The sequence below is a fragment of the Acanthaster planci genome, linkage group LG18 (assembly GCF_054643075.1).
Source record: "Acanthaster planci isolate LZ-2023a linkage group LG18, COTS_SCS, whole genome shotgun sequence".
In the NCBI taxonomy this organism is placed as follows: Eukaryota; Metazoa; Echinodermata; class Asteroidea; order Valvatida; family Acanthasteridae; genus Acanthaster; species Acanthaster planci.
Genome location: NC_141794.1, coordinates 4,891,051 through 4,916,557, shown reverse-complemented (window position 1 = coordinate 4,916,557; position 25,507 = coordinate 4,891,051). Strand labels below are relative to the sequence as shown.

At 43.1% G+C, this 25,507-nt stretch overlaps 2 protein-coding genes across 3 annotated transcripts; both read left to right on the top strand.

Annotated features, from left to right (window-relative positions):
- LOC110985510 (uncharacterized) lies at window positions 1-13,624 on the top strand. 2 transcript variants are annotated; one of them, XM_022246581.2, is made up of 13 exons: window positions 4-680; window positions 2,999-3,133; window positions 3,610-3,789; window positions 4,793-4,922; window positions 5,153-5,316; window positions 5,687-6,046; window positions 6,417-6,710; window positions 7,246-7,746; window positions 8,228-8,410; window positions 9,372-9,416; window positions 9,865-9,970; window positions 10,246-10,543; window positions 12,185-13,624. In XM_022246581.2, the coding sequence occupies exons 1-13, from the start codon at window positions 596-598 to the stop codon at window positions 12,197-12,199; spliced, it is 2,496 nt and encodes an 831-aa protein (XP_022102273.2). In that variant the 5' UTR covers window positions 4-595; the 3' UTR covers window positions 12,200-13,624. The 2 variants fall into 2 exon arrangements, with proteins under 2 accessions (XP_087004887.1, XP_022102273.2); XM_087148761.1 differs by having other exon boundaries at window positions 1-680; window positions 10,246-13,624.
- Window positions 13,625-15,578: 1,954 nt separating this feature from the next.
- On the top strand, window positions 15,579-25,228 carry LOC110985519 (uncharacterized). The gene is made up of 10 exons (XM_022246601.2): window positions 15,579-15,900; window positions 18,118-18,255; window positions 18,764-18,943; window positions 19,438-19,710; window positions 19,861-20,193; window positions 20,397-20,582; window positions 21,085-21,216; window positions 21,977-22,207; window positions 22,739-22,829; window positions 23,475-25,228. Exons 1-10 carry the CDS (start codon window positions 15,810-15,812, stop codon window positions 24,046-24,048), a joined length of 2,229 nt encoding a protein of 742 aa, XP_022102293.2. The 5' UTR covers window positions 15,579-15,809; the 3' UTR covers window positions 24,049-25,228.
- Window positions 25,229-25,507: the final 279 nt, after the last annotated feature.

Sequence of the window (25,507 nt, the reverse complement as noted above, 5' to 3'; positions counted from 1 at the left end):
CAGACCCACGGTACAGGCACTGGTCCTGATGGCCGCCTGCGCGTACACTGAAAGTGTGTATTTCAGCTATGCCATGAAGCCTCGTGCGATTTCATTTGGCTACGGCTGGCTGTAACACTGGGATCTGTGGGAAATGCACGAAAACGGCCTTTCGTATGCAGGCATTATTTCTACCACAGCCAAGCGATTTGGACAAGCCTAATCCATGTGCATGCACGAGTTACTCAACTTTCATCTGTTGACTTCCAAAATGCCGCCCATTCATAATTCTAAACCCTTCACGGTTCAGTGACCATGAGTACGTGGGAGTGCAATATTTCTGGCAACTTATGGCAACAATACAGGACCATAGCTTACGCGTGATTCATAGGTAAATTGAAAGCAAAGACTCGCCCTTCCCGGCCGTTAGGGAAGTTCACGTATAATATATCCTGTGGTGTCCTGGAATAATGATCCGAGTTGGAGGTTGACACAAGGCCGTCGAAAGTTGTGCCAACGCCTTCAGATAATCTGTGTTGTTTCCTGTGTGGCATTAGTGGACTTTGGAGACAAACTACCACGGCTGTGGGACCTTGGTGTTCATCAGTACACAAAAATGGCTGATGTTCGCATCTGGTATTGGCCGTTCCTCTGCAGGTTGTTGATGGGGTTCGGATTCATCTCTGTATCTTTAGCAGCAGGTAAGGCACATTGGAATACCACAGTGTGTGGAAAAAAATAGCACACGACTGAATTGAAGTTTACACATGACGCCGTACACAGTCCCAAGCAGTTTGTTTATGAGCTCCGATCGTACAAAATGAGACGGACATACGATGGCGACAATTTCAATGAGAGGAAAATGTTAGCATTTTACATTTTGCTTGAACTTTGGTTTCGAGTACATGGTGGCCAGATCCCTCAGGGACCGAGACTGCGATTGGGGCTAAAAGAAAGAATGTTGTATGCCGTAGCCATATCCTTCGTTGCATACCTATAGAGAGTCGACAACATTTTCAAAGTATGGTACAGCAGAACACGAAATGTTTTACACCTCAGATTCATGTCTTTTCAGCATTTTTAATGATGCCAGAATACCACATTCTGTAGAGTTTTGCTCTCTCTTCATTTTCAAAGGAAATGTTTTAGAACACCAGAGACTGAAGCAAGGAGACTGGACTTTAATTGCAGCTTGGCTTAGAGTGGTAGAGGTCAATCATTGAAAAGATTATTATGGCTTTTAGTCGTGTACGTGTTGGTACGCAGATGCCAAATTTGACCAGACTGTTCATCGCACATAATTCACTCCTGCAGTACTGAAGTTGTGGAGTGATTGTTTCATCCGCCGGTACGGTGCACGTTCACTCTTTAAAAATAAGGCGCTTACAGTTCAAACACATTTCTTAACTTTTTACGTATCCACTCCCTTAACATGTTTATCCCGCGACATGTCTATTGTCATGCGTTCAGGAATGTGTTTGAATGCTAAGCGGATTTCAAAAAGCCGAACATGTTGAAAGGCGTTTATCAATTAAACACATTCCTAAACACGCTTAAGTGATCTTAACGAGTGAAAAAAGTTGGTAGGCCTATAAAAAGTATTAAAACTCTAAACGTTGTTTTTACAGTTTTGTTTAGCTTTTTTTCACTGTGCATTGAGGACTGCATAGTGATGAGGACGAGTTAGTGTTTTAATTGGTCCATCTTCAGTCTTTTTGTGGAAGACAATTTTTCGCGAAATTGTTTTCCCAGAGGGTATGTCAAAATATCCTTGAAACTAGACACGAACATTCAACCCTGAACGCCAGATGTGCATACAGTTTGACATAAAGATGGCGTCATCAGGTATCAAATTAGTAGCGATTTTAATTTAAAAACTGTCAACTTCCATCGGATATATCTCATGAACTGATAAAGTCATGGTGTTTATATTTTGGAATCTGACCCATCTTGATTCGGGCAACAGTTCTGTACGGGACATCAAAATCGTTTGACCATCATAAAATCGGACGAGAACCACTTTTTAAACACCAAAAATGTTTTGTAAAGTTTGAAAGGATGACACCATCATTCCGGAAGCTAATGAAGGGACGAATTTCAAGATGATCAGTTTCCTTTTTACTTGACTTCGATTCAATTTAATGGACGTCATACTTCAGAGATGTAACATTGTGCGAATGATGAAACCAACTAGATTTTCCGATGACCTGCATAAAAACTCACAAATCCTGTCCAGTTGATTTGATTACTACTTCAAGAAAACGTCTTTCCCCTTTTTTTGCACGTGCTGGGATACGAGAATAATACGCAGAATGTGGCCAGTTGTCCTTCACTGCTGTTACAAATAAACCGAAATGTTGTTGACCAGAATTAAAGTTCCATACCGGCCATGCACATTTCGACAGACAAGACTCTTAATCTTTGAAACAAGTATTTTTCTTTGACAAGAGAATCTTTTCATTGTTTTGAAGGAGGAAAATCTGTGCTTTTTTCTCTGCAAACTGGAAACTAAGATTCCCACGGATAACTTTTGCATTTTGCACTGTTATAAAGTCCGAAACACTAAAAATAATTTATCAGCCTTTATTATGGAACATTTATCACGGAATCTTAAGCCTTGTAATCAATGTTAACATATGTTGGTGTTTGTTTGTGGATAGTTATCAAGTAGTTCTTGTATCACACTGCGACGCGCCCGATTGTTCTTCTCCTTTGTTTGTTTACTCTTGCTTACGAAGCATACTGTCACCCTCAGAAAGACTTTCTATTCCTCAGGTATCATTAAAAAATCTGTGATGGAAATAAGTCTCAAGTCGGCATTTAGAGACTTCGAAAACTTGCGAAACGAATTTGGCACGTGCGTAATTATGCTGAATAGAGTGGATAAGATAATTAAAGTGACAGTTGTCGCCACACGACCATGTCATTTTGAACATGTAAGACGTTCATAAACCTTCGTGGATCTTGCCAGATGACTATTACTGGGTTCTTTGTTTTTTGCTTGTTTGTTTTTGAGCAGATGGCGACATTAAATTGGTTGGAAGCGAACGAAGCATCGAGGGCAAGCTGATAATCGAACGCGAGGGTGTCTGGAGGACGGTGTGCTTCGATGGATGGACGCATGAAGACGCATCGACTGCTTGCAGGCAACTCGGTGCGTTAAACAGGGTGGACCATGCACGAACAACATACAAATGAGAAAGATCTTGCGTGCCTTCAGCTTGCCTAGAAACGGTTTTGTGTCAACTGCAATGAATTCAGCACCCAATATGTTTGTGTTGATTTCTTGCCCCTTCATAATACCTGAATAATATTGTTCGTAAGATTGGCAGCAGACAATGAAAGTTGTTGAGGAGTTGTTACGAGCGGTAACAGCGGCAGAATGATTTCGCCGGTTAACAAATAGAACCAGTGCGTGTATTTGTGAAACTGAGCATAAATCAATTGAATTTATTAGCAGACAGAAAAGTCCAACAGTTTCCGAAACAGTCACCTATGTCACGATCAGAGTTGTACAAATCCAAGTGTTTTAGCCAGAATGAACCCTGAGCATTTTTCATTCGTCGTCAATTTTGGCACTCTGTTATTCTTTGCCTTTGACGTGACTTTTTTTTTTCAATCCAATCCAAGGCTACTCGAAAGGTTCTATGATCACCAGGGCAAACGACGGAAACTTCGCCGCACCGGCGGCCACGCCCGTCTTACAAGCACCGGGCTGCAACACGTCCCACGACCGGCTCACCAACTGCCCAAATTTCCAGTTTCAGGAGAATTTGAGCTGTTCAACTGAGGTTGACATCAGCTGCTACGGTAAGTTCTTAGTGTTAATATCACTTCCTTAGCTTTATTCACTCTTGGGTATTATTATCCGGTTCGTAAGTGACTTCGTCCCAGAGGCGGACGCGCTACAATTTGCAGGCTTTCACTGGACAATTGCTGAAGTTGCGCGTTAACTTCCGGTTCCTTGTAAACGGCGATCAATTAATGTAACTCTATGGGCAGTACGCGTGTGCAGTGGGCGTGGTTTAAACTGAAGTGACGTCACACGTGCACACGTACGAACCGGATTGTCTGTCCGTTTAGCATACGAGTCTCAAAACAGCACATATAATGCTCCTTTTTATGAGTGTGTGTCCACGATCGTTTAGTTTATTGTGAAATGATAGAGCAAGTTGGAGAAATCGAAATTTTGTGATGATGTGTTTTAATGGAACTTGAACTCAGTCGCCAAGACCAGTAGGCAAAGAAGACTGCAGAGTGTGAGATTTCAACAGGGATGTTTTATCACAAGACAGTTATGATGGCTGCTTCGATTAAAACATGGAAAAGTAAAAAATATCTGAAACGCAAACTCTGCAGTTGTCAAAACATCACTGGCATCACTGCTTTCCATCGCTGTACAATCAATCACATGCACGAATCAATGTAGACAGTGGTTAAAAATCAATCTGAATTACGTCATTTTCTTTGTATGTATTTGTCATCATTCACTTTCATTCCATGTAACCTCTCTTAATTTGTAGTTTGTAGTTCAGACATATTATAACCCCAGCTATGGTCGCTTACCTTTGATGAAAACAGTTTCAAGTGTACGGAGGCTGTCGAAATTCCTTTATTACAATAAATCTATTTTATCCTTTGAGTTTCACTTCTGAACAATGCGATTAAAAATTGCTCATTTAGGGTCATTTCCAGAATTAAAACATATTCAAGTTGTTCTGGATGGAGTGGCTCTGTTTTCCTCAAAGTTAAGATTTGTATTTTAAAGATGAACACCTTTTTTGTTTATCTTTATATCATGAAAACACCACAGTGGACGACTTCAAGGGATGTTACATGAACACTCCGCCATCTTTGATTGATCTCGAAGTATTAGGCTCAACAAGTGCACGTAGCATTGAAACTTGTTTGAAGTCCTGCAGGACATTGTCGCCAAACTCCAGGTATGCCCAACAATTCAACGAAAAATGGGGATTTTTACTTTAATCCGGGTAAATTAATCAACAATCAAGGCTCAGATTGACTGAATATGAAATCATTCATCTGAATTTAAAGATAAATGCGATGAATAATACATTATATGACACCAAATAAGAGAAAACGTTTTTTTCAACGAGACAAAGGATTGACCTTTTTTCCGAATGTCAATTGAGTCCACTTGTGCATTTTGTAGGTTCGCAGCACTTGCTGGTCCCCGATGTATTTGCGGTACCGATGAAGGGAATTTAGGTAGCGCCCTCTCGGTGTCAGAGTGTGCAGTGCCATGTACTGGAGACGTCATGGAGGCATGCGGATCTAATGCTGTCGGCGATGAAGGAAACTTCGCTATTTGGCCAGGTGAGGAAGGGACATCCATTCGACAATAATTATCGAAAGCCCGGTATGAAATTACAGCCCCTGGAATTTATGAATCCCCAGTTTTTAAACCCTTAACCTGGCCACTTTCAGCAAAATCACCGGGTCAAATTGCACAAATTATATATATTTTATAATGTTGCAGACGACGTGACATTCAGGCATTACAGAGGCATATGCCTGTTAGTGTTTTGGCTCGAATAGCTCGAAACTTCGAGTTCACACTCACCGGTTCCTCTTGGAACCACCATTCGTATTGAAGAGACCACCACCATTCGCAGCTTCAAACCTTGCTCGGTTTATTGCCTAGCCGATTTTTTAAAAAGAATACTATGTTGTGAAACTTTTCCAGTTACCGTCGGGGCATCCCAGGGCTCGACGACCGCCGCCTCAGGCTGCCTTTACTCCCCAGGCTTCCCCGCTCGCTACGAAACCAACGGCGCTGCAACCACCCACGAGTTCAGCGTCACCCTGTCAACACCCAGGTACCTCTCGCTTACGACCAAGATGTTCGACATCTACAGCGCCGACCGCGTTCAGATCAGGGGCATGCCGATCGGCTCGGCGACGGCGACGTTTGATCTCACCGCAGCGGAGACCGCTGTGATTCCGTTCACTTTTACGGTGTCGAGATTCTCGTTGCTGTTTGTGACGTCCGCGGAATCGCCCTCGATGAGTAACTACGGGTTTGTTATCTGCTACGAATCGCTTGGTATGTGTCTATAGCCAGTTCCTTTCCCCTTTTAGTCCTGAATCCTCAAAATACTCGGAAGAAGTTTGCTGGAGATAAAGCTCTCCAGCAAACTGCCCATCAGAAGCAATGTCAGCCATACTTATTTACAAGAGCTAACTCGTTTTATTCGAAAAATAAAATATTCTTACAAAACCTTGTAGATTCATTAACGAAAAGTCTTCAGTATCGTCCTTTATTTTCTTCCATTTCACATAAATTTAGAAGGGATTAACAAGGGTCGCTCAGTTTGAAAGTCGTTAATTCATCACCCTACAGAGACAAAGTCTTCAACTGGTCTCATTTGACGTAAAAATTACATGTGCAAACTTTTGTCGTTGGCTTTTTTTAGAGCAACTTCCGACTTCCCCTCCTACCGTTCCCTCAACCAACCCTTCTACCATGTTGTCGACGAATCAAGAGACCAACCCACCAACTGCACCCCCGACCGTGCCACCGACGACTCCCCCGACAGTACCGTCAACGGCTTCCCCAAGTGTTGCCTCTAGAACACCGATCGCAGCCTCGGCTAGTTCCATGAACCCGCAGACTGTGCCAACTACCCCTGGTCCAGACGGCTCCACAAGTTCCGAGCAACCGGTCGTCAGTAGCTCGTTAAGACCATTGGTCACCACAGATGGTCAGGGTGAGTTTCTTGTTTTCGTGTTGGCAAAATCTTCCATTCTGTTGAGGTCAGTATGCAGCAGGCCGGTTGTATAGTGCGTCGATGTTGTCCATAAATGTTCTGTCGGTTGCGTGTAAAGCTCTGGAAAACTTTCACATGTAAATTAGTTCACACCGTCCTGAACCGTCTATGACATCGAATGTTATCTCAGTCTTGCATCGTAGGCGTTCCTTCCATATACTTGGTATTTTCCAGTGGCGGCTGGCATTCTATGAATGAAATTTAAAAAAAATGTCTGCATCTTGCAATACGCAGAGTCAACATGCACCAGAGCTAGCACTGCATGAAGATATCTCCCTTTTAAATATTGGAGTAAATGTAGAATCTACGCGACAAGATGTTGCCACGTACAACGCAAATTGACAAGACGGCTGTGTATGTAGTTTATGTTCTAATTTATCAAACGAAAGAATGCGTCGTTCCTTGACTTATTTTCAAATTGTTACTTGATATCTTTAATTGTTTAATATCTTTTTCGCGCTTCTATATCCTCCAGACACAGGTATCACATGTCCTGCTGACCTGGGTGAGCCTGTTGAAAGCAGACCAGGTCGCGAGACAATGACCGACATTCTTCTCATCAACGCGGGTAACCCGTTCAACTGCACCGGTTTCGTGACCAGTGTGAGATATTATTCCATCGACAATCAGCCTCTGGAGGTCAGCATATGGCGACCCTCTTACGATCCGGACACCAATGAGTGGCCGTACACCTTTGCCTCTGGGACCACTTTGGGCGGAGCGCCCCCGGGTACCGCGAACGAGTCGCTGGACAGGGACGACTGGCTCCCGTTCGGGCCCGGAGACGTGATGGGAGTCCGCTTCCAGATCTCGCCGCTGGTGTTCAGCGACGCGGTCCCAGCAGACGGGGCGGCCGCGCCCTGGATGAAGTGGACACTGGAGAACGGCAGTCATCCGGGGTCCATCGGGGAGAAAAGGAACGCAGTCAATGCTACAGCACTGAACAGGACCTACTCTATCTCTGTGACCTTAACAGGTAACCTCCAAAGTGTGGAAAAATGAACTTCACTGTATTTGTGACATGCTGGCTGAAACTTAGTGAACCCATCAGACATAAGGAGGTTTGTCCACTGAATAAAGGGATCGTTGGCTTTTCCTTTAGTCATGATTTTGGAGTGGTTTCGGTTTAAGTTACCGTGCGTCAAGTATCGGTTCAGCATAATCAACACTCGGTGTATACGTTGCAGTTTTGTCAAAAATGCATTCTCATTTGTTTGTCTGATTTAAAACAATGTGTACAATTTTACAAGTCAGGTAAAAGGCTGAACTGAGGATTGGAAACATGGAACCCGATTTCTTTCACCTTCTTGCAATGGATTTCCATGCATAAAGCTCCTGTAAAACTGTACATCAATATCGAACCCGAAGCATGTTTCGAAAAACAGTTTCAACAAGCCACGAGAATTCTGTACTGTGCTTTTTTTCCTCTGAGAATTCTCTCATGTCTTCACTTTCAGACAAAGCTCGCTGTCTAATCCCAATCGTTCCCGATGTCGCTCCCACGGATGTCATAGTGCTGTACGTGTACGAGGGAGACACTTACACGTTGGACTGCAGGGCGGGCTACCGGCCGGGTGGATCCGATCCTGTCTACACCTGTCAGGCTAACGGCACCTTCGACAGGGTCTTGGAATGCGAGGGTATCCGTCACCAATGTGCCCGTTCGCGAATAGGCCTCTGTACCGATGGTCTGATGATGAAACCATACCTTGTGTACCCGTGTGCTTTTCTGTTGAGCCAGGGTGGGGCCCGGGCGGGGCTCGAGATTCACTAAGCCCCTCCCTAGGACAGCACACATGTACAAAGTCTGGCATCCTCAGTCCTGCAGAGGCCCATCATTACACTGACAGTTTACCGCTTTTGGGGAACTGGTCTACTTGTTTTACCCGATTGCACTGTTGTAATTATGGTCTGACCGGGAGGGACCGACATTACTGATGTGTAAAGTGAATGAAATGCATTTTAGGCTACGTAGCTATCCTCTCCCAGCACACTAACTCAAGATAAGGGAGACTTTATCGTAACAATTTCCAGAACAAGCACCTGCTGGTGTTTTTATTTTTGATTGGGGGATATGTTGTACAAAACAGCTGCAAACTGCTTACTGACAATACAGTGACCTAAAAATACAAATCACCAAATGTGGAGGGCCTGACGTTTCGATCATAGTAGGATATTTCTCAAAGGCAAAAAGCCTTTCGATCGTAGCAGAAGATCTGCTAAGATCGAAACGTCAGGCCCTGCTTGTTTTGTGATTTTCTGATTTGGACATTGTACATATCTCACTCACTGAAAATTTATTTTAGCCCATTTAAACACCACACGTTGACAACGTACCGTTCCCCTAACCACCGTACAGCTGTAATGAATTTTAGGTTGTCGGAGCATAGGTTAGGTTTGGATTCTGAAACCGGAAGTAGGCAAACACTCCGATTATATACTCCAAGAATGATGTGAGAGATTAGGGAGTGAACTCTTAGCAAAAAAAAGTGGATCTGCTTTGGACATCTCGACCAATGCCATGTTTGGGAATTTCTTGTCATTGAGTGTGTTTTAATGTGCTACATATCAATGGCATCTCTGTATTTTGATTCTTAATAGATGGTGGAATACCACCGGGGCAAATCTTCGCTGTGTTGATCATATGTAAGTAAACCAAGTTTGATTCGCTTTGTGGTTTGTTATGATGTCCGAGGCTTGACATACTAAAAGAAGACTTTTTCAGCGAATTGGGTGTAACAGTTATTTGCGCCTGTTTTTGGACACGTGCATAGCCCGCAGTATTAAACCTGTTTTTCTCAAATAGTTTGCGAATTTAATTTCTCAACCGAAAAGGAATTTGCCACTGGACAAGATCAAAAGTTAAGCGTTAAGCGTTAGCCAGGCACTTACGTGTATTTGTGTTTCGAATAATGTCCCTTTGGCAGCAACAATTTCCCACTTCAAGTCACAAACCCTTGTGAATCTTTTGCCCCAAGTTGTTATTGACAACTGGAGATGTCCGCACTTTATTCCTTACAAAAGCACTACCAAAATGTATGCCCTCAATGAAATAAGTTGAAGTTGACGGTTTTAATAACCTCTGACCTTTCAGGTGTGGTGGTCCTGGTGTTGATCTGTCTGACAGTGTTCGTCCTCACTTGTATGCTGACATGTTGCAGGAGGAATTCTGCCGAGAAGGCTGCATCCGCTGGGGCCAGGTTTGTTAATTAAAATCGATATTTTTATCAGGTTTTTATGGGTGAGAAAATTATAGGCTTAATGCAAAACTAACGGGGGATGTTTGAAATGATCCATGTGGAGTCGTCTGTTGAGGGGTTTGTTTCAGGGATACCTTTGACAGGGAAAACTACATGAACAGTTAGCGAAATAATGCGTTCAGCATGAAGCCATTATTTGGCATGCATCCTGGTACATATGTAATCTGTCATCCAAAGACGGTTTTCCTACATAGTATTTTGTATCTGTGTGACAGCACCAAGGTGATGGATGAGCCAGATGCTGGCATGGGCGATGGCAACAGCATGGACGACAACCAATTTCTCATCGACATTGACTCGGAAAACGGCGAGCTGGACGGCGTCGTCAACCCGGCGGAGGTGCCGGAGGAAGCTACGGCATCGGAGCCCATCGCGTCATCGGAGCTATCGCTGGGGCCCATCCAGTCAACAGACCCACCGCCGGACGCTCACGGCACTGAGAACGGCATCCCTAACCCGGAGGCCGATGTAGAGGGCACCTCAGTGATGGAAAACCCGGTCCACAATGCCGACGTAAGTTTCTACCGTCCGTCCGTCTACTCAACTCCCTCAGGCGGACTGTCTGACTACCCTCCCCGTTCCACGCCCCCTCCTCCACCGGCGGCCCCACCGCCACCTCCTGTTGGCGGTATTAACGCAGCCCAGGTGACCTCGGGTAACACGGTACCCCCTGCACCCCCTGCACCCCCTGCTCCCCCGCCGCCCCTCTATCTCCAGCCCATGGCTCCGGGAACCAGTGTCGGCAACTCCCCTCCAGACAGCCCTGACACCGGGTCGGATGCCGCCCTCATCGGCGAGGATCGATCTGACACCTTGTCCAATCCCGGCCGTGGATGGCGCTCTACACGAAGCATTGGCCAGGGCATTTCCTCGCGGCTCAAGGTCTTTGAAAACTAAAACCCATAATCATGAAACAGTTTTTGTGCACAGTTTAACGTATGGTGTTGAAATTTGTGTGAATAGGTATGATTCCTAGTAAATCACTCTGGGGAGTTAGGGTTAAGGTTTCAACTGCATCATTGGTTACTGAATTGCTGAAACGTCTTGTTCTTTTGCACTTGCACAAAAATAAAAAGTCATGGCAACATAAATGTTTAACCATTCATTTTAACACCGTGTGAAGCTTGATTTCACAAACAGTGACGGGCATTTTAACACCCAAAGCGATGCTTTAACGTTTTCATTTGAGCGTCAACGTCTGGTGAGTTGATTGACTAATGTTCATTGCAAACCATGAACCACTGAAAAATTCTCTGACAGCCAAGGACAAACCTGTAAGCAGCCTGTCGGTTCAAGCCATTTGCTAAGCATGTTTCTCGTCTGTTTCTCTCACTTGGCGGATGGGAAGATCCAGTCAGTTTTCAGACGAATGCGCATCAAGCTTGGAGTTTTTTCTTTTCAATTTTGGCAACAAAAGGAACAGCAATGCGATACAGAACAATTAGCGCCAATGAAGAGTACAGTAAATCAAAAAACCTGAAACTTTTCGTTGAGTCGATTTGTAATTCGAAACGTCTGGACCCTTCCTCTCTTGGTCAGGTTGCTTTTCTGTCTGTTTCTAACCCTTTGCCTTGAAACTTTTTTCAACAACAGCAGTACGTATAGATTAAACTAACATACCAACGGTAATTGTAGCAACATTTCCTTGTAGAAAAGTCACTTTGTCCACGTAACTTGATAAGATAAAGGAATTTTTCACCTTCAATTATTTTGCTGAAATCCGAATGTTTTAATAGGACGGTGAAAATGTAGCTACAGGGCTACTAAATATTATCTCGTTAATTACGTTTTGTGTCAGGATTTTCGTTGTAAAAGATGTATGTGATTTGCTTCTGATTAATATAGCTATACAAGCAAAATTCTTGAAATACCTTTCAACTCCGATGTACTTTAAAGACCTTATAGGAATGTTTGTTTATCAAAAAGCGTAATTGTAACTGTAAATTGACCGTTACTTTACTTCAAATGTTGGATTAAAGTTGTAGCTTTAATGTTACTAACTCGAAATCCCACGAACACAGATTTAATTATAGGCGTAATATCGATAGGTTGTTATATTATGTATATACTGCAAAGTTCTGTACATTTCTGTTTTGTAAATAGTTTTGGAGATGTTCATTTTTCTAACCCATGTTGTGGCTGGTTTTCCTTTAGGACGTGTTCGAGTAAATGAGAGCCGCGTGTCAAACTGGAGAGGCGTTGCACGGAGTGCATGTGAGACAAGTCTAGAGTCTACTGACTTGTTTTCAAATAATGTATACACTGTACTGTGAGACCCTTCGTGTCGTATTGTAGTGCTGGCGTTCAGTTATTTGCGAAAGGGTGATTGATTCAACCCAGCACGATGTCTTTTATTTTGTGACATTTAACCAATGGGGAATCTCGCTAGACACACTGATTTGTACGCCGAGCATTTAATCTGAAGTTAAAGACTTGGGAAGAAACAAAATCCGGCAAACAAAGAACCAAGGGCTTTTATTATATAGGTTTGAGTTGGCAAGTAAAGACAGGTGTGGCAAATGCCTGGGTAGAATGCTGAACTAAAGAGAACCTTTTTTCTGTACCAGTATTTTTGAAAAGGCTGGAGTTTTTGATCTACGCCTTTTCTGATATCATGCTTTTGAGTTTGAACCTCAGATCACAAGCAACACATTAGTCCAACAAGATATTATTGTTGTAGTACATTTGGATTATTTTTTAACCAATTAGGCCTATCGCCTTTGAAACTTGTAATAGTAGTTTTAATCGGATTCAATTTGGGAGCTTTGTTACAGCCAATACAGTACTTTTCTTAGTTTTTTGTAGACTTTATATGTAATCGAATAAGTTAACTCTCCTTGCTTGTATTTATGTTAAAGGGCTTTTGTATTCTACCGTTATGATTTTGTGAAAGTTTAAAGTGTAAATTTGAGGACTGTACTTTTGTTAATCTCATGAATCTTTCTATCATGTTGTGTGCAACATTGATATAGGCTGCAATTGTGTTGCCGCAGGTTATAGAAATGAAAATGTAGCTATGCCAACATTTTGATCTTTGGTTTCATGCAAACACGACAGTTTCGCCGATTGCGGCCAAAATTTGACAGTCAAATCAAAGGTTTAACTAAAACTGTTTTTGAAACAGGAGACGTCACTTTAATGAATATCAGTTGCATGAAATGTTATGGGATTTGTGTACATATTTGTTTTGGATAACTGTTTGGCTGGCTATTCTAAGGAAAATGTCGGCAATTTTAATTAAAGTTTTGTGAATTTTCAGCTTCAGAATTGAAAATACGCGGCACCAAACACGTGAGGCTTTTATCGTGCACGTTTCCTCCCAGATCTTTCGCTGTTTATGTGGAACAATCTATTGAGCAAGTTATGAGGGCGAGGCGAAATTGGCTCTCAACAGTGACAACTTGGTGGTCTGAAAGGCTTTTGAAGTATTGAACCCTTGCCTTTACTTTTGTCCATCGGATGAATAGAGAACACCTTTAAATAAGGTTTCAGTCTGTTGCTACTTTTAAAACATATTTATCGTCATTGTAATATTGGTGGAAGATATTAAAAATTTGTAAATTTAATTGAGAAATAAATCTGTTGTATTTTACACTTCCATGGAAATCAAAAGATAGTTTTTCTGTGGTTTTCGACAGGTGAAGGGTTCCCTATTTTTGAAAGACTGCAAAATGTTGGGGAAATTTTGTAGTAATTTCTGTCAAGTGCAATTGCATTTCCCCTGGAGGGCTGTACTTTTTCGAGCACTACCTTAATAAAGGCAACGATAGGATGCTTAATGTTGTGTGACACGACAGCATTCCTGCCTCTGGAATCCCCCTGATCCCAACAGTGCATTCTGGACTGCATTACCCACACCATAGTTTTGATTTCTTTAAGGTTTTCCACCCCAGAAAGAAAAAAAAAAACTCATTCGAATTTTTATAATAACCTGTAAATCCGTATCAGCTTGGATCGTACGGGAATGAGCTTTTCGAAAACCCTTTTAACTATAACTAAACTTCTGTCTCTCATCAGAAGCATTTCTCGGGGAAAAAGTAACGTGCCGTCTTTTTATTGGTTTGTTAAAGGGGTTTCATTTCATCATGGTGACAACGTCTGATGTTATACACGTAGAGAGTTCCTTTCCTCCGATTCACTTTTTTATATGGATAATAATAGAAGGATAGTAGATGCAGTGAATCGATATTGGAATCTTCATCACGGACCAGTAGGGGCCTATGGTTGTAATGACGAATGGCGAGCTCTTAATTATGTACGTCTTTGGGGTGAATCTTGGTCTTAAGTGTAAAAATTGCTCGTGTTGTTTTCAAGTGGGACTACATGTACTTGGCAGTTCGCCTGTACAAAGCGCGCACTGATTGACTACGCTTCCGCGAACCTGCGTTTAGTTCATTTGCATGTGCGTTCAAGTGAAATGTGAACAGAGTGGCGCCTGGAGTACGCTTTTGACGCACGGACGTGGATAATAAAATATGGACTTAATCAGCTCATAGAGATCATTGAATCCACTAGCGGCCATTTTACCGAGCCGAATACAAAGCTTTCCTGGCAATGCCTGCCTTTGTTCTTCCTGACGTCAATAGGAGGGAGTCAACCCACGCTATTATATTCGGCTCAGTAACATGGCCGCTGGTTGGCTTCTTTTTCATACAAAGGCGCTGCAAGTTCAGGTTTTTTTAAATACACGCCCGTGTTTTGATGTTAAAAGCTACTGGCCGATGAATACGGAGCTCTGGAAGTGCCATCCAACTTGTTGAGATGCTGCAATCCAATTTCTTGGAATGACGACATCGTAGAGGTAAAATGTTGACATCCCGAGATAGTTGAACAACTTCTGAATCCCTGATCCATGAAGTCGCACTGGAATTTTTTTCCCATCATTGAAAAACGTGTTCAAGGGTGTTAATTATGCTGGTAAATGTACTCTTTGAATTGGTCAAAATGAGATGCCAGCGTGGTTCTACAGAGCCATTTTTTTGGGTGGGGAGGGTAAACCCTTTTCACGTGACGTCACCTTTTAACTTTCGCCACTGAAATTCAGTGTTTTCCAGCCTTTATATGTATTTTTATTGTTACATGTTTTGATCAGATGTAAGAAGGCAGGACAACAAAGTATGGACAGTCAGCGAGATCTCTCGCTGTTGCTAATACGGATGTGGATCACGATCAGTGATCCCTCGTTGATTTACAGACACCGAAACTCCGCTAATGGTGCGAACCAGCGTTAGGATCACGGATCGAAATCCAGATCCGTTTGCAACAAACGGGCCAATAGTCGCGCCACTTTTACATCGATTTTGCGATCGATAATTAGTGTACCAGTACCTTGTGCAGAATAACCCTTCTTTTTGGAATGGCGTTGCACCTGCGTCGTGCCCTACCTCAGGACGCAACTTTTGTCGAAATAGGCTCAATTTACTGGATGATGGTGCCAGTCTGCGGTCTTTGGGCCATGAACAGTGTGTGTTTATTGTATTTCTATCCACGCATGGTTGAACAGGTGACAAAGGAGAGCAAGTCCGCCGCGCCCGTTTTGTACCCACCGTGTTCCCGCATATACCCATGCACAAGCTTCCGTTACGTGATTCATGCAGGGCATAAACATGGTTGAACGCGATGGGAGTCATTGCTACCCGCTTCCACCCACTTAGAGCTCTAACTGAAATGTTGGCGTGATATTTTTTGCTACTTGTAAAGCTCGGTTCTGGATATCTGGGGATTCCCAGGGTGTTGATGATATCTTTCGGAAGAAGGGGACATTAACGGGGTGCCCACTATGACAAGTCATCACACCGCGACACGTTTGACGACACTGACACTTCTCCTCAGTTTGATATCTACACAGACTGTTTTGTCGTGGCCAGCTGGTACGTACAGTTTTCTGTTTATTCCGCTCCCTTTTCAACAAAGATAAATATTTATTGAAAACAGCCAAAACTTGCTTGTGAAGACAATTACAATATCTTAAATAAATAAGTAAACAAATAATAATAAAAAACAATAATGTCAAGGCAATCTCTCCGGTTTATGACATTCCCTCGGCAGAGTCAACTAACCTTAGTCCGTCAGCAGTATACGTCAGGGAAAACACAATAAAGGAAAAGGTATCTTCGGAATTTTGTGTGACAACCATGATTTCTCTCTGACCGCTGGGACATCAAATTAAATTCCCCATACCAACATAAGGGCTTTTGAAATTTAATCATGAATCTATGCGTAACAGCAAACCTGAATACGAGGAGTCAGCATAAACCTATGTACCTAGTTTTGGACGCATGTACATGAGAATCAGCTCTTGCTGAAATTGTCCTTTTCCTTTAATATTTTGCCCCAAGTTTCTGTTGCCTTTGTGACCGATATTTTACGGGAAAAGGGCATCTGCACCATCACAAGTGAAGGTCCATGCAGTACCAAACTTATTGTTTGGTAGAGAGTCGATTAAATTAGCAGGGAAACACTTCGGTTGAATTTTCAAGCATTTGGCTGTTTTCCAACATTTTAGATGAAAAATGCATTGAGTTTATCAGTGGCGTAGCTACGGTGGTCACGGCCCCCCAGCGGAAGTCCGTGTCCCCGGATGCCCCCCTTTAAATCTATGAAAAATCTCCATTGAGTTTATATAACCATGCAGCTGCAGGTTATTTGCTTGTGGTGTTCCCTTGAAGAAATGCGTGCACCGCGGGTGCCCCCCGGAAATTCAGCCCTTGTTTCGCCACTGGATTTTATCAACCATAACCATTCAGCATTACTGTATCTCTGCATTACAGCATTAAGCGATTACTTATAGGAAGTTGAGCTTTGAGATGAACAGGTAGCTACAAAAATGAGCAATCGAGTGCCCAGACATGCACGTCAAGTAAAGCTTAAATGAGAGGAGAAGTGTGTACATAAACATGGATAATTGCTTCTCGCATCAACTGACTGACATTTGCTTTTGCCGCGCTTCATGATGCACGAGACCCGTATTTCCACAACTTTACAAACTGATTTCACCCAAGAGCCCCGTATAAATCACAAATCACTGTATTCCTGTACATTTGTAACCAACACTGCAAAACAGACAGAATTGAAGTGAACACGCATACTGTCTTGTTCCGTCGTGGCAGTTGTAAGGACAAATACTGGCCATTCTTCTATAAGGTGAGGCTGAAAACGTTGTAGGACAGCAGAATGTCTCTGTAACTCGGTCCTAATGTGGCAAACAAAAGCCATTTGGCTAGTTTATCCCCATAAATCGGGGAAGGCCTACAAAGTAATACTCTGTACTTCACATACGTATATATAACGGCATTTAGAGTTTAAACACATTTTTGTACTCACTTTTTTGACACATTTAACAGCGATATCATGTTATGCGTTTAAGAATGCGTTGAAATGCTAAGTGGATTTCGAAAAGCTAAACATGTACCACGGAAAAGTGTTTAGTGTTTAAACACATTCCTAAACACATTTTAATAAACATGTCAAGGGTTGAACGTGTGGTACAAAAAGTGTTTATACTCTACACGATGTTTTTACATCTGAGCAGCGTGAAAACGAATTGGTACCGTATAATTATCTCAACTTTCTTTTCAGTGGTCTCGTATGATAAATGCAAGATCGCTTTACAAATTTTCTCGTCAACCACAAAGGTCATTGCTGACTTATATTAACGTAACAAAGGAAGGTATTTCTGTTATGACGCTTAGTACTGCATCAATGCGGCCATACATGACAACACGTTTTAGCGACAGTCACGCAAACCGGTATTTTGTTGGGGCCTACCATTTCAGGACATGATTTTGCGTAGCTTAACGCGGTGTACTTCAGTTGACATCGAGACCACCACAAATTCCGCAGAAATAAAAAAAGGTGCTGTCGGAATGTCATGCTTTGCGATTACAAATAAAACTCCTTTAAAATACGAAAAAGGGATACAGACTGTACGTGTGTATTGAGAGTGATTACATGATGTTCTTGTAATATTCGTCTTTTGCCACTGGTCATATCCATTATCAAACGAGAGGAAGGATGTCCTCTTCTGTCATTACAGAAGATAACCACCCACAAATTATCGTGTTGTCATTTTATTCTCGTCCTGGCAGAGGGTGATGTGAGGCTTCAAGGAGTTGACAACACCGCCCTCCAGGGGCGAGTAGAAGTCTACCACGACGGTCAGTGGTTGTCGGTCTGTGATGGCTCCTGGGATACTAGGAAAGGCGATGTCGTCTGCAGACAGCTTGGTTCGTATATCCTCCCCCCTCTCCTAAAACGTTAATTGACCTGAAGTGGTTCTTAGTGTGAGGGGATGTGCGCACAAAATTAGGAAACGGCATTCACTATGAAACCGGCGCATGCGCTCATTAGTTCAGAATTTTCTCGTGCGAAATTTGCAGTCCTGCAGCGAGACAGAGGAAGCCAGGCAGGGCTTTTGTCAATAGTTATTCATGACTCGTTCGGACCTGTCCACAGAGCAAAGTCAGTCCACCCGCAGATTGTAATGTCATTGCTGTGTTACATGTGGCTTTCTGTTTTGATGAAATGGTTGGAGTCAAATGATGAATTTCACCTCAATTTCATGCACCGTCGTTCTATCACCAGTTAGAATCACAATTATTTCCGCCACGACGTTGTCGGCCTACAGGTTGGTATAGTAGTGTCACCGTGTCCATCATTGACTGTGCTCGGAGATGCTTGACACCTGGTCCAGTAGAGTGACCATTTGATTGGTGAGCGTCACTTACTTTGCAGGATTTTCCGGAGGCGCCATGTCCACAGACAGAAGCGCCCTCTTTGGTGAAGGGACTTCGGTTTCCTGGCTCACTGACGTCACATGCACCGGCAACGAGAACAGCCTATCAGAATGCACCGGACACACTTATGGAACAGGCGCCTGCTCCCACGCCAACGACGCCGGAGTTCGATGCACTTGTGAGTCCACTCCCGGATCGAATCCCCGGGTTAATTGGTGTGGTATTTGGGTTTTTCTTTTGATTTGGAAGATTAACTAGGCCTACATAGACTTACTTAAGATGGCTACCTTTTTAAGTTGTAATCCAGTGCCCACTTTAATGGAACACGAACGACCCGAAAGTATGTAAAAAAAATGACTTGAGAGATGTGTTTAAATTGACTCCATCGCTTAGAACAACAGGGTTTTTTATCAGTGAAAAAAAGAAATTTATAAGTACACCGTCCTTTAGATACTCTTTCATTATGTTCTGTAGATTAAAGTGACTCGCTTGCGTTTTAGGTCTGACATCATGCGCCGCCGTAGCACAAGGCTTATAAATGTAGATATAAATTTTGGATCGATAAAATTCTGTGAACATTGTTCGTGTTAATGGTTCTGAAACGTATACCTTTGCAACGATTCACAGCATTTTTCCCGTGCATTCATTTCTCCCGATTCCTAATGAACTCAGATCCCATGTACCAGGGATGCTACTCGTCGGCTTCCCCCGGCCCCCTGACGGCGTTGTCCGTTTCAAGCAGCACTGTGACAATCGCCATATGTTTGGACATATGTCGCGGGGAGAGCGGCAGCCCGTCTTTCGCTGGTATTGAGCAAGGAGAGCGATGCACTTGTGGTAATACAATATCTACTACCAAAGTGGGGAACATTGGATGTAACACGCCCTGCAGGGGAAACGCAGATGAGATATGTGGTGGGAGCGCTTCTGTATCCATTTACAAAAGTGAGTTTTAAAACAACTTACAAAAACTTTGTTGCATGCTAGTTAGTACAGATTTCCACTTGACTGTAGTTCTTCTCAAGTCGCGAAAACACAGCATATCTTTTCTGATCTAGGCATATTTCACGTTTTTAAATGTTTTGGGTAATCTAGCTGCTACCGAAGACAGTGACAGGGATAACGGTGGATATGTGACGTCTGCTAATTTCCCAAGTCCTTACTCCAGTGGCGATTCCAGCGAGCGAACGATCATGATCCCCGCCCGTTTCAACTACGCCGTGGTGACATTCTCTTACTTCAAACTCGCCACCGGCGACAGCGTGACGCTCAGGGCGAGTGACGCAACGGCTGGAAGCTATCCCGGTGGCAGCGGCGTTCCCGAACCAGACTTCTGGATTTCAAAGTCTGCTGCCACCAGTTTCGATGTGTCCTTTTCAGTTGCCGGCAGTTCGACAGGAGATACAGGTTTCGCCTTGCAGTACAAATGTGAGTCGGCTGCACATGGAACACTGTTTTATGGTACTAATATGAACTTAAGCAGATCACTGTAGAAATTGTTCTGATTTGTTTACAAAAACAGACGCCGAACATGTTTATCCACTAGTCGCCTCATTTTCCTGCCGCACTGTGCTGTAGATGATCACTCATGTGACATGTTTCAGGGTAATTGTGTGGTGTTCATTTTTCAGTCGGGTTGCTGTGCTATCCAAGCACCCTGCCTGGCACTGTAGCTCAGGGCTCGTTCGTTGCAAGTCAAGCCAGGTATTATTTCGACGAGAAGGTCATGGTAACGTGTGACCCTGGGTACCGGCGGGACCGTGATGGCTTTGTCTGTCAGCTTGACGGAATGTGGTCACCCGCACCGACCTGCTCACGTGAGTTACACTGAATAATTTCTCCCGTACATTCTACATTAGCTCCGGTATACACATTTAATAACTTTGGAAATGCGCTGGTGATGTCATGAAGTTCCTTTCAAGATTTGGTACAAGCAGCTAGTCGCTGAGCAATGTGTAAGTCTGCACGGTGTTTACAGTCACGAACACATGCCCATAAGCTGAACCACAGCATAACCTGTGTTAAAATCGTCACACCTTACATACACATTAATTACATTCACGGTTCACTGCAATGATTGAGGCTATAACTGTCACTAATTGTGTTAAATGCTGAAAATGTTCATACCTTTTCTCCACTGCTTTAAGGTTTTGAAGATCAAAAGAGCCGTCTAGACTTCTTTGCCTGACATCAAAGAGAGCTGCAATGACCACGTGACGCGATTCCTCGAGCAGCTCTCCTCCAAAACAAAATCGAAAACTGGAATACATAAATATTTACCAGCTTCATTTCTTTTATCTTCTTTTGAAATATACATAGTAATTCCAACGACCAAGCAACCTACACCCCAGACAATGGTCAGAGAGTCAACGACCGGTGTTGATAGAATGACACCCTCTGGTGCTACTTCACAAGGTCCAGTCGTCCCGCCAGTAATACCAACTCCGTCAGGTAAGGCATCACTTCGGTTAATCAAGTTCAACTAAAATACGGCGTTCATTATCATGACAGATAATTAGGAAGAAATAATATGAATATGTGATATTACGCCGGCCAGGCTGAAGTTATCCAGAAAGCTTACAGTTACAGGTTAGTACCGATATATTAGAGAAGTACAAGAATATAAAACAAGAATGTATTGCAATTCTACTACAGAAACGGAAGAAAATTACTATGGATGACTACATGTTGTTTTATATCCCGTTACCTTGGAACAGTTCTTCAAAGCTCCCTTTAGTCTGGAGTCTCATTTACATTAATTAAACATTGGTGTGATTATGTCAGACTCAGTTGTGTTAGCCAGTCCAGAATGAGAACCTGTAAGGGTGCCATTTTCACGGCTGAAAAGAAATTTTGAATTATGCAGCAAAACCTACTCAATTCCACAACTATTCACCGACACCGTTTGGAAATATTTTGTGTAAGAGATTCGAATGAACCGCGAGTTCTGAGGAGAACCAAGGGTAGATTCAAAACCATTTTTTTCTGGGGGGCAGGTTTTCATTTTGAGGGGAGGCTAAATAATTTGGAAATATTTTATGTAATCCTTAATGACCTTTCTGAGGGTTGATGCTACATTCAGGAGCAGTTTACACGAGGGAAAGGAAATACACCAAAAAGCGCCGGGGGGGGGGGCAGGGCTATATATGACCAATATTACCCCCGGATCCTCTAGTGAGAACTCCACCCCTTTTTCCACTGCCATTTACAGTAACACCGTCTCTAGAGGGCCCCTCTTGCCTGGTCCCATCGGTCGCTAACGGAAGGGTGGAATCCCTTGGTCGGGACAGGGTGCCCGAGGGCGACATGATCATCCTGACATGCAACGACTCCTACGTGCCCGACAACGACAACACCAACGCAACTTGTCTGGCTACCGGGGAGTTCAACGCTGCATTCGCCTGCACGCCCACGGGCGGCCTGCCAAACTGGCTGATCGCTAGTGAGATATTACGGTTTCTTTTCTGAATAGTTCATTAACACTTCGACTGTTTCCATTGGTGTACCCAGCGAGGCAGGGAGCAAGTTGCCATCAAAAATTATCTTGTAAGAATCAAAAGCATCGGCATTTCCAACTTTCTTAACGAGGGGGAAACAAAATTTCATTTTGCCTCCACAGGATGCGTCGCGTGCAAGAATTGGTATGTTGGTAACGGAAAGAAAAAGCGACTATATTGTCTTTTTCCTCCTTCCAGTTTTACTCAGCGTCGCTTGTGAGTTATTTCAGTACAAGTCGACTTAAATTTTCACCACTGCTATCGGGAACAAGTTTTGTTTTAAACATCAACGGCAAAATAGTAATACACGTAGCAGATTAAAACCGAATGTAACCAGGTGTGTTTTCCACACCTAATATTGACATGTATTAATCAACGCTGACACATAGGCGTAACGGCCTTTGAGATGGCGACAATATTATTGTCTTGGCAACTTTGTTCACCTGTTCTGTTCGTTATTGTGTATTATGTTTCAGTCATTGTTGTCGCTGCTGTTCTGGCTGTCACCGTTGCTGTCCTCATTATCTTGCTGATGCTTGTCAGCATCGAGCCCAAAAGGAACGATAGGTGAGTACACAATTATCTCTCGGTGTATCAAACCCAAGTTTCTGAAATCGTGACACACCAACTGATGCCACGTTCACAGGGCGGGCAAACCTGGGTATTACCTTTGTATTCGGCAAGGTAAGATGGCCGCTGGTGGCTTCAAAGTCCTCTGTGTGCTGCTCAATAAAAATAAGGGTCCAAAGTTTTTAACATGAAGTCTAAGGACTACGGTATACTAGTAATTATTGCGAAGTAGTTGGGTTCTCCTGCATTTCAGGGTGTTCATTAAATGAATTCGGGAACACAATCCAAAAAGGCCACCTCGTGAATGAAACCTTTAATGGGCCTTCTTGCAAGGAGAAACTTGAGTTAACTGGGGGTCCATTTGGTTCAGAGCTTGCCACGAGATGGCTCGTTCCTGTCAGGGTGGAGTTTTCTCTGAGCTTATGCTCAAAGTAGAAGTTAGTTATCCCCTGTTATCACATCTAACAATTTAAACCAACAGTGTCACGAAAATCCTTTTCTACGATTGCATTTTTACAAGCTTTATTTCTGATTACATGACTTCACAAGTCACAAGAGTGTTCCATTGTATGCAATTTTTGTGCAAGTTATAATGAAGGTTGATGTCTAGCGACATAGTGCATATTTTTTTTTATTACAAAGACGGAGTCGTCCTCGTAACGAGAATGAATTTACCCCACGTGATAGTCCAGTGGAAGATCGCCTTGTTGCCATAGCGCCGTCCGTCCAACAAAACCCTTCGGTCGCAAGCAGCGTCATTTCGGGGTCGGAAGGAGGTGGTCAGGTCAACCAAGGGGCTCAGACCGATGCCGACCCAGCCCTGGGCGATCTTGGAGATCCCATGCTAGGGGACAGCGACGTGTACCATCCGACCAGGGACTACCCAGGAGCCGGTGCCCGGCGCGACCCATCACCAAGCATAGCCCCTGTGCGGTCGGCCCCGATGTCGCCGCCGGCCGCCGCCCAGCTACCCCGTCAAAGGCCCATCGAGTACCGCCCGATTTCAACCGACTTCAGCATGTTGGCCACCGATGAGCTGATGGCCGTCCGGGCTCTGGATAACGTGGTGTCCGACTTTGAGAGGGATCAGGCCGCGTACTTCCTGGGTCCCTCTGGACCGTCTACCTACGCCTTAGACCGGGGCAGCCGCTACGGTTCCCGACAAGTGCAGTTCTCACAGAGGTCGCGTCTTAGCAACTTCTACGGCCTGTATTAGAACGGTTTTTAGGTTCATTCCAGCAGTACTGAAACCAAAAAGAGTGTGACAATGCAGTCTTATTCTTCAGTCTAGTCTGTTAATTACATATTTTCAGTGGCACATGGAAACTCACCACAGTTCTTTTTCTAACGGATGCTACTCACTAAGGCCGTGTCTGAAACGGGCTTCCAGAGCTACGGCTACGTCTATTGTCTGCGTGTCTCCACGTACTTTCAATGGAGTGAAGGCCTAGACCTAGCTCTAAACAACAGATTCGGATGCAGCCTAAAGCTCCAAACTTTACTCTCTCTAGAATACTCCAAGTTGACAGTACATTAAAGCATTGCGCCCTCTGTCGGTATTGCTGTCGAAATAATTAAAGATGGCTCACTTCGTATTGTAAGGAATGGCAAAATTCATTTAAAATCCTATTTGTTCTTCAAAGACGATAAAAGGAAACACTTATTGTCGCAAACTATTGAAGGCTTCTCGTGTTTGAAGGATTCCTACACACTGTAATTTGTAAAATTGCTGCTTGAACTTCAAACAGAGTGAACTTTGAATTTATGAAATGTTACCTGCTCTACGCATGAACTTTTTTAATAATCGGAAACACTTGACCAGTTGTTTAGCTGTAGTTAGGATAGATTACTTGTGTATAAAGTAGGAAGTGTTTGTACTGAAATATACGTTGTATTTTTTTACATTTAAAAAGAACTATACCACTCAGAATTATCATTTACTGAGATTATCAGGTTGGAAATTATATTTTGACGTTGTTTAGTACTTCCATTGTGTATTTTTGTAATGACTGTGCTGCCACGTTATAGAGAAATTATGATACAAAGAATTACATGCGACGTAGAAATAACCCAACCCTTTCTCCCAAATTAGAGTCGGAAATTATGAAAAAATATTAAATCTGGTGCATCTTTATAGTCCACAATCTTTGAGGGATAATAATAAGAAGAATGTAACGAAAAGGTATTAAACTCTTATTTCATAACAATCATGCATACCTTCCAAACAGTTTTCCTTCGTGAAAGTTACAGTAAAAACACATGTAGATATCCAAGAGGTTGATTAAAGGTTCAGGCCAACAATAACGTTGTTTAAAGGCATATTACACAGGTCCATTCCGTTTTTACCATAAATTAAAGAAGTCATCAAGTACAAATAAACAGTTGGTGAAAGGAAATTTTATGGAGTAAGTTGCTTGTACGTTTTAACACTTGTTACAAGTCAGTCCTCGTCTTTTCTTTGTATTTGCATTTACTGGTAAATGGGACCACTTTCTTCAGTGTGTCCACGGTGAACCACAGTGCATTATTTATGCCTTTTCTACGAGAACAATATTTTGGATCGTACTGAAGGACTCAAATGTTAATTTGGACTCGGTATGGGACTCAAATGTTCTGACTTGGACTGGCACTCAAACGTTTCGACTCAGACTCCGTCTGGGACTCGAATGTTTTGA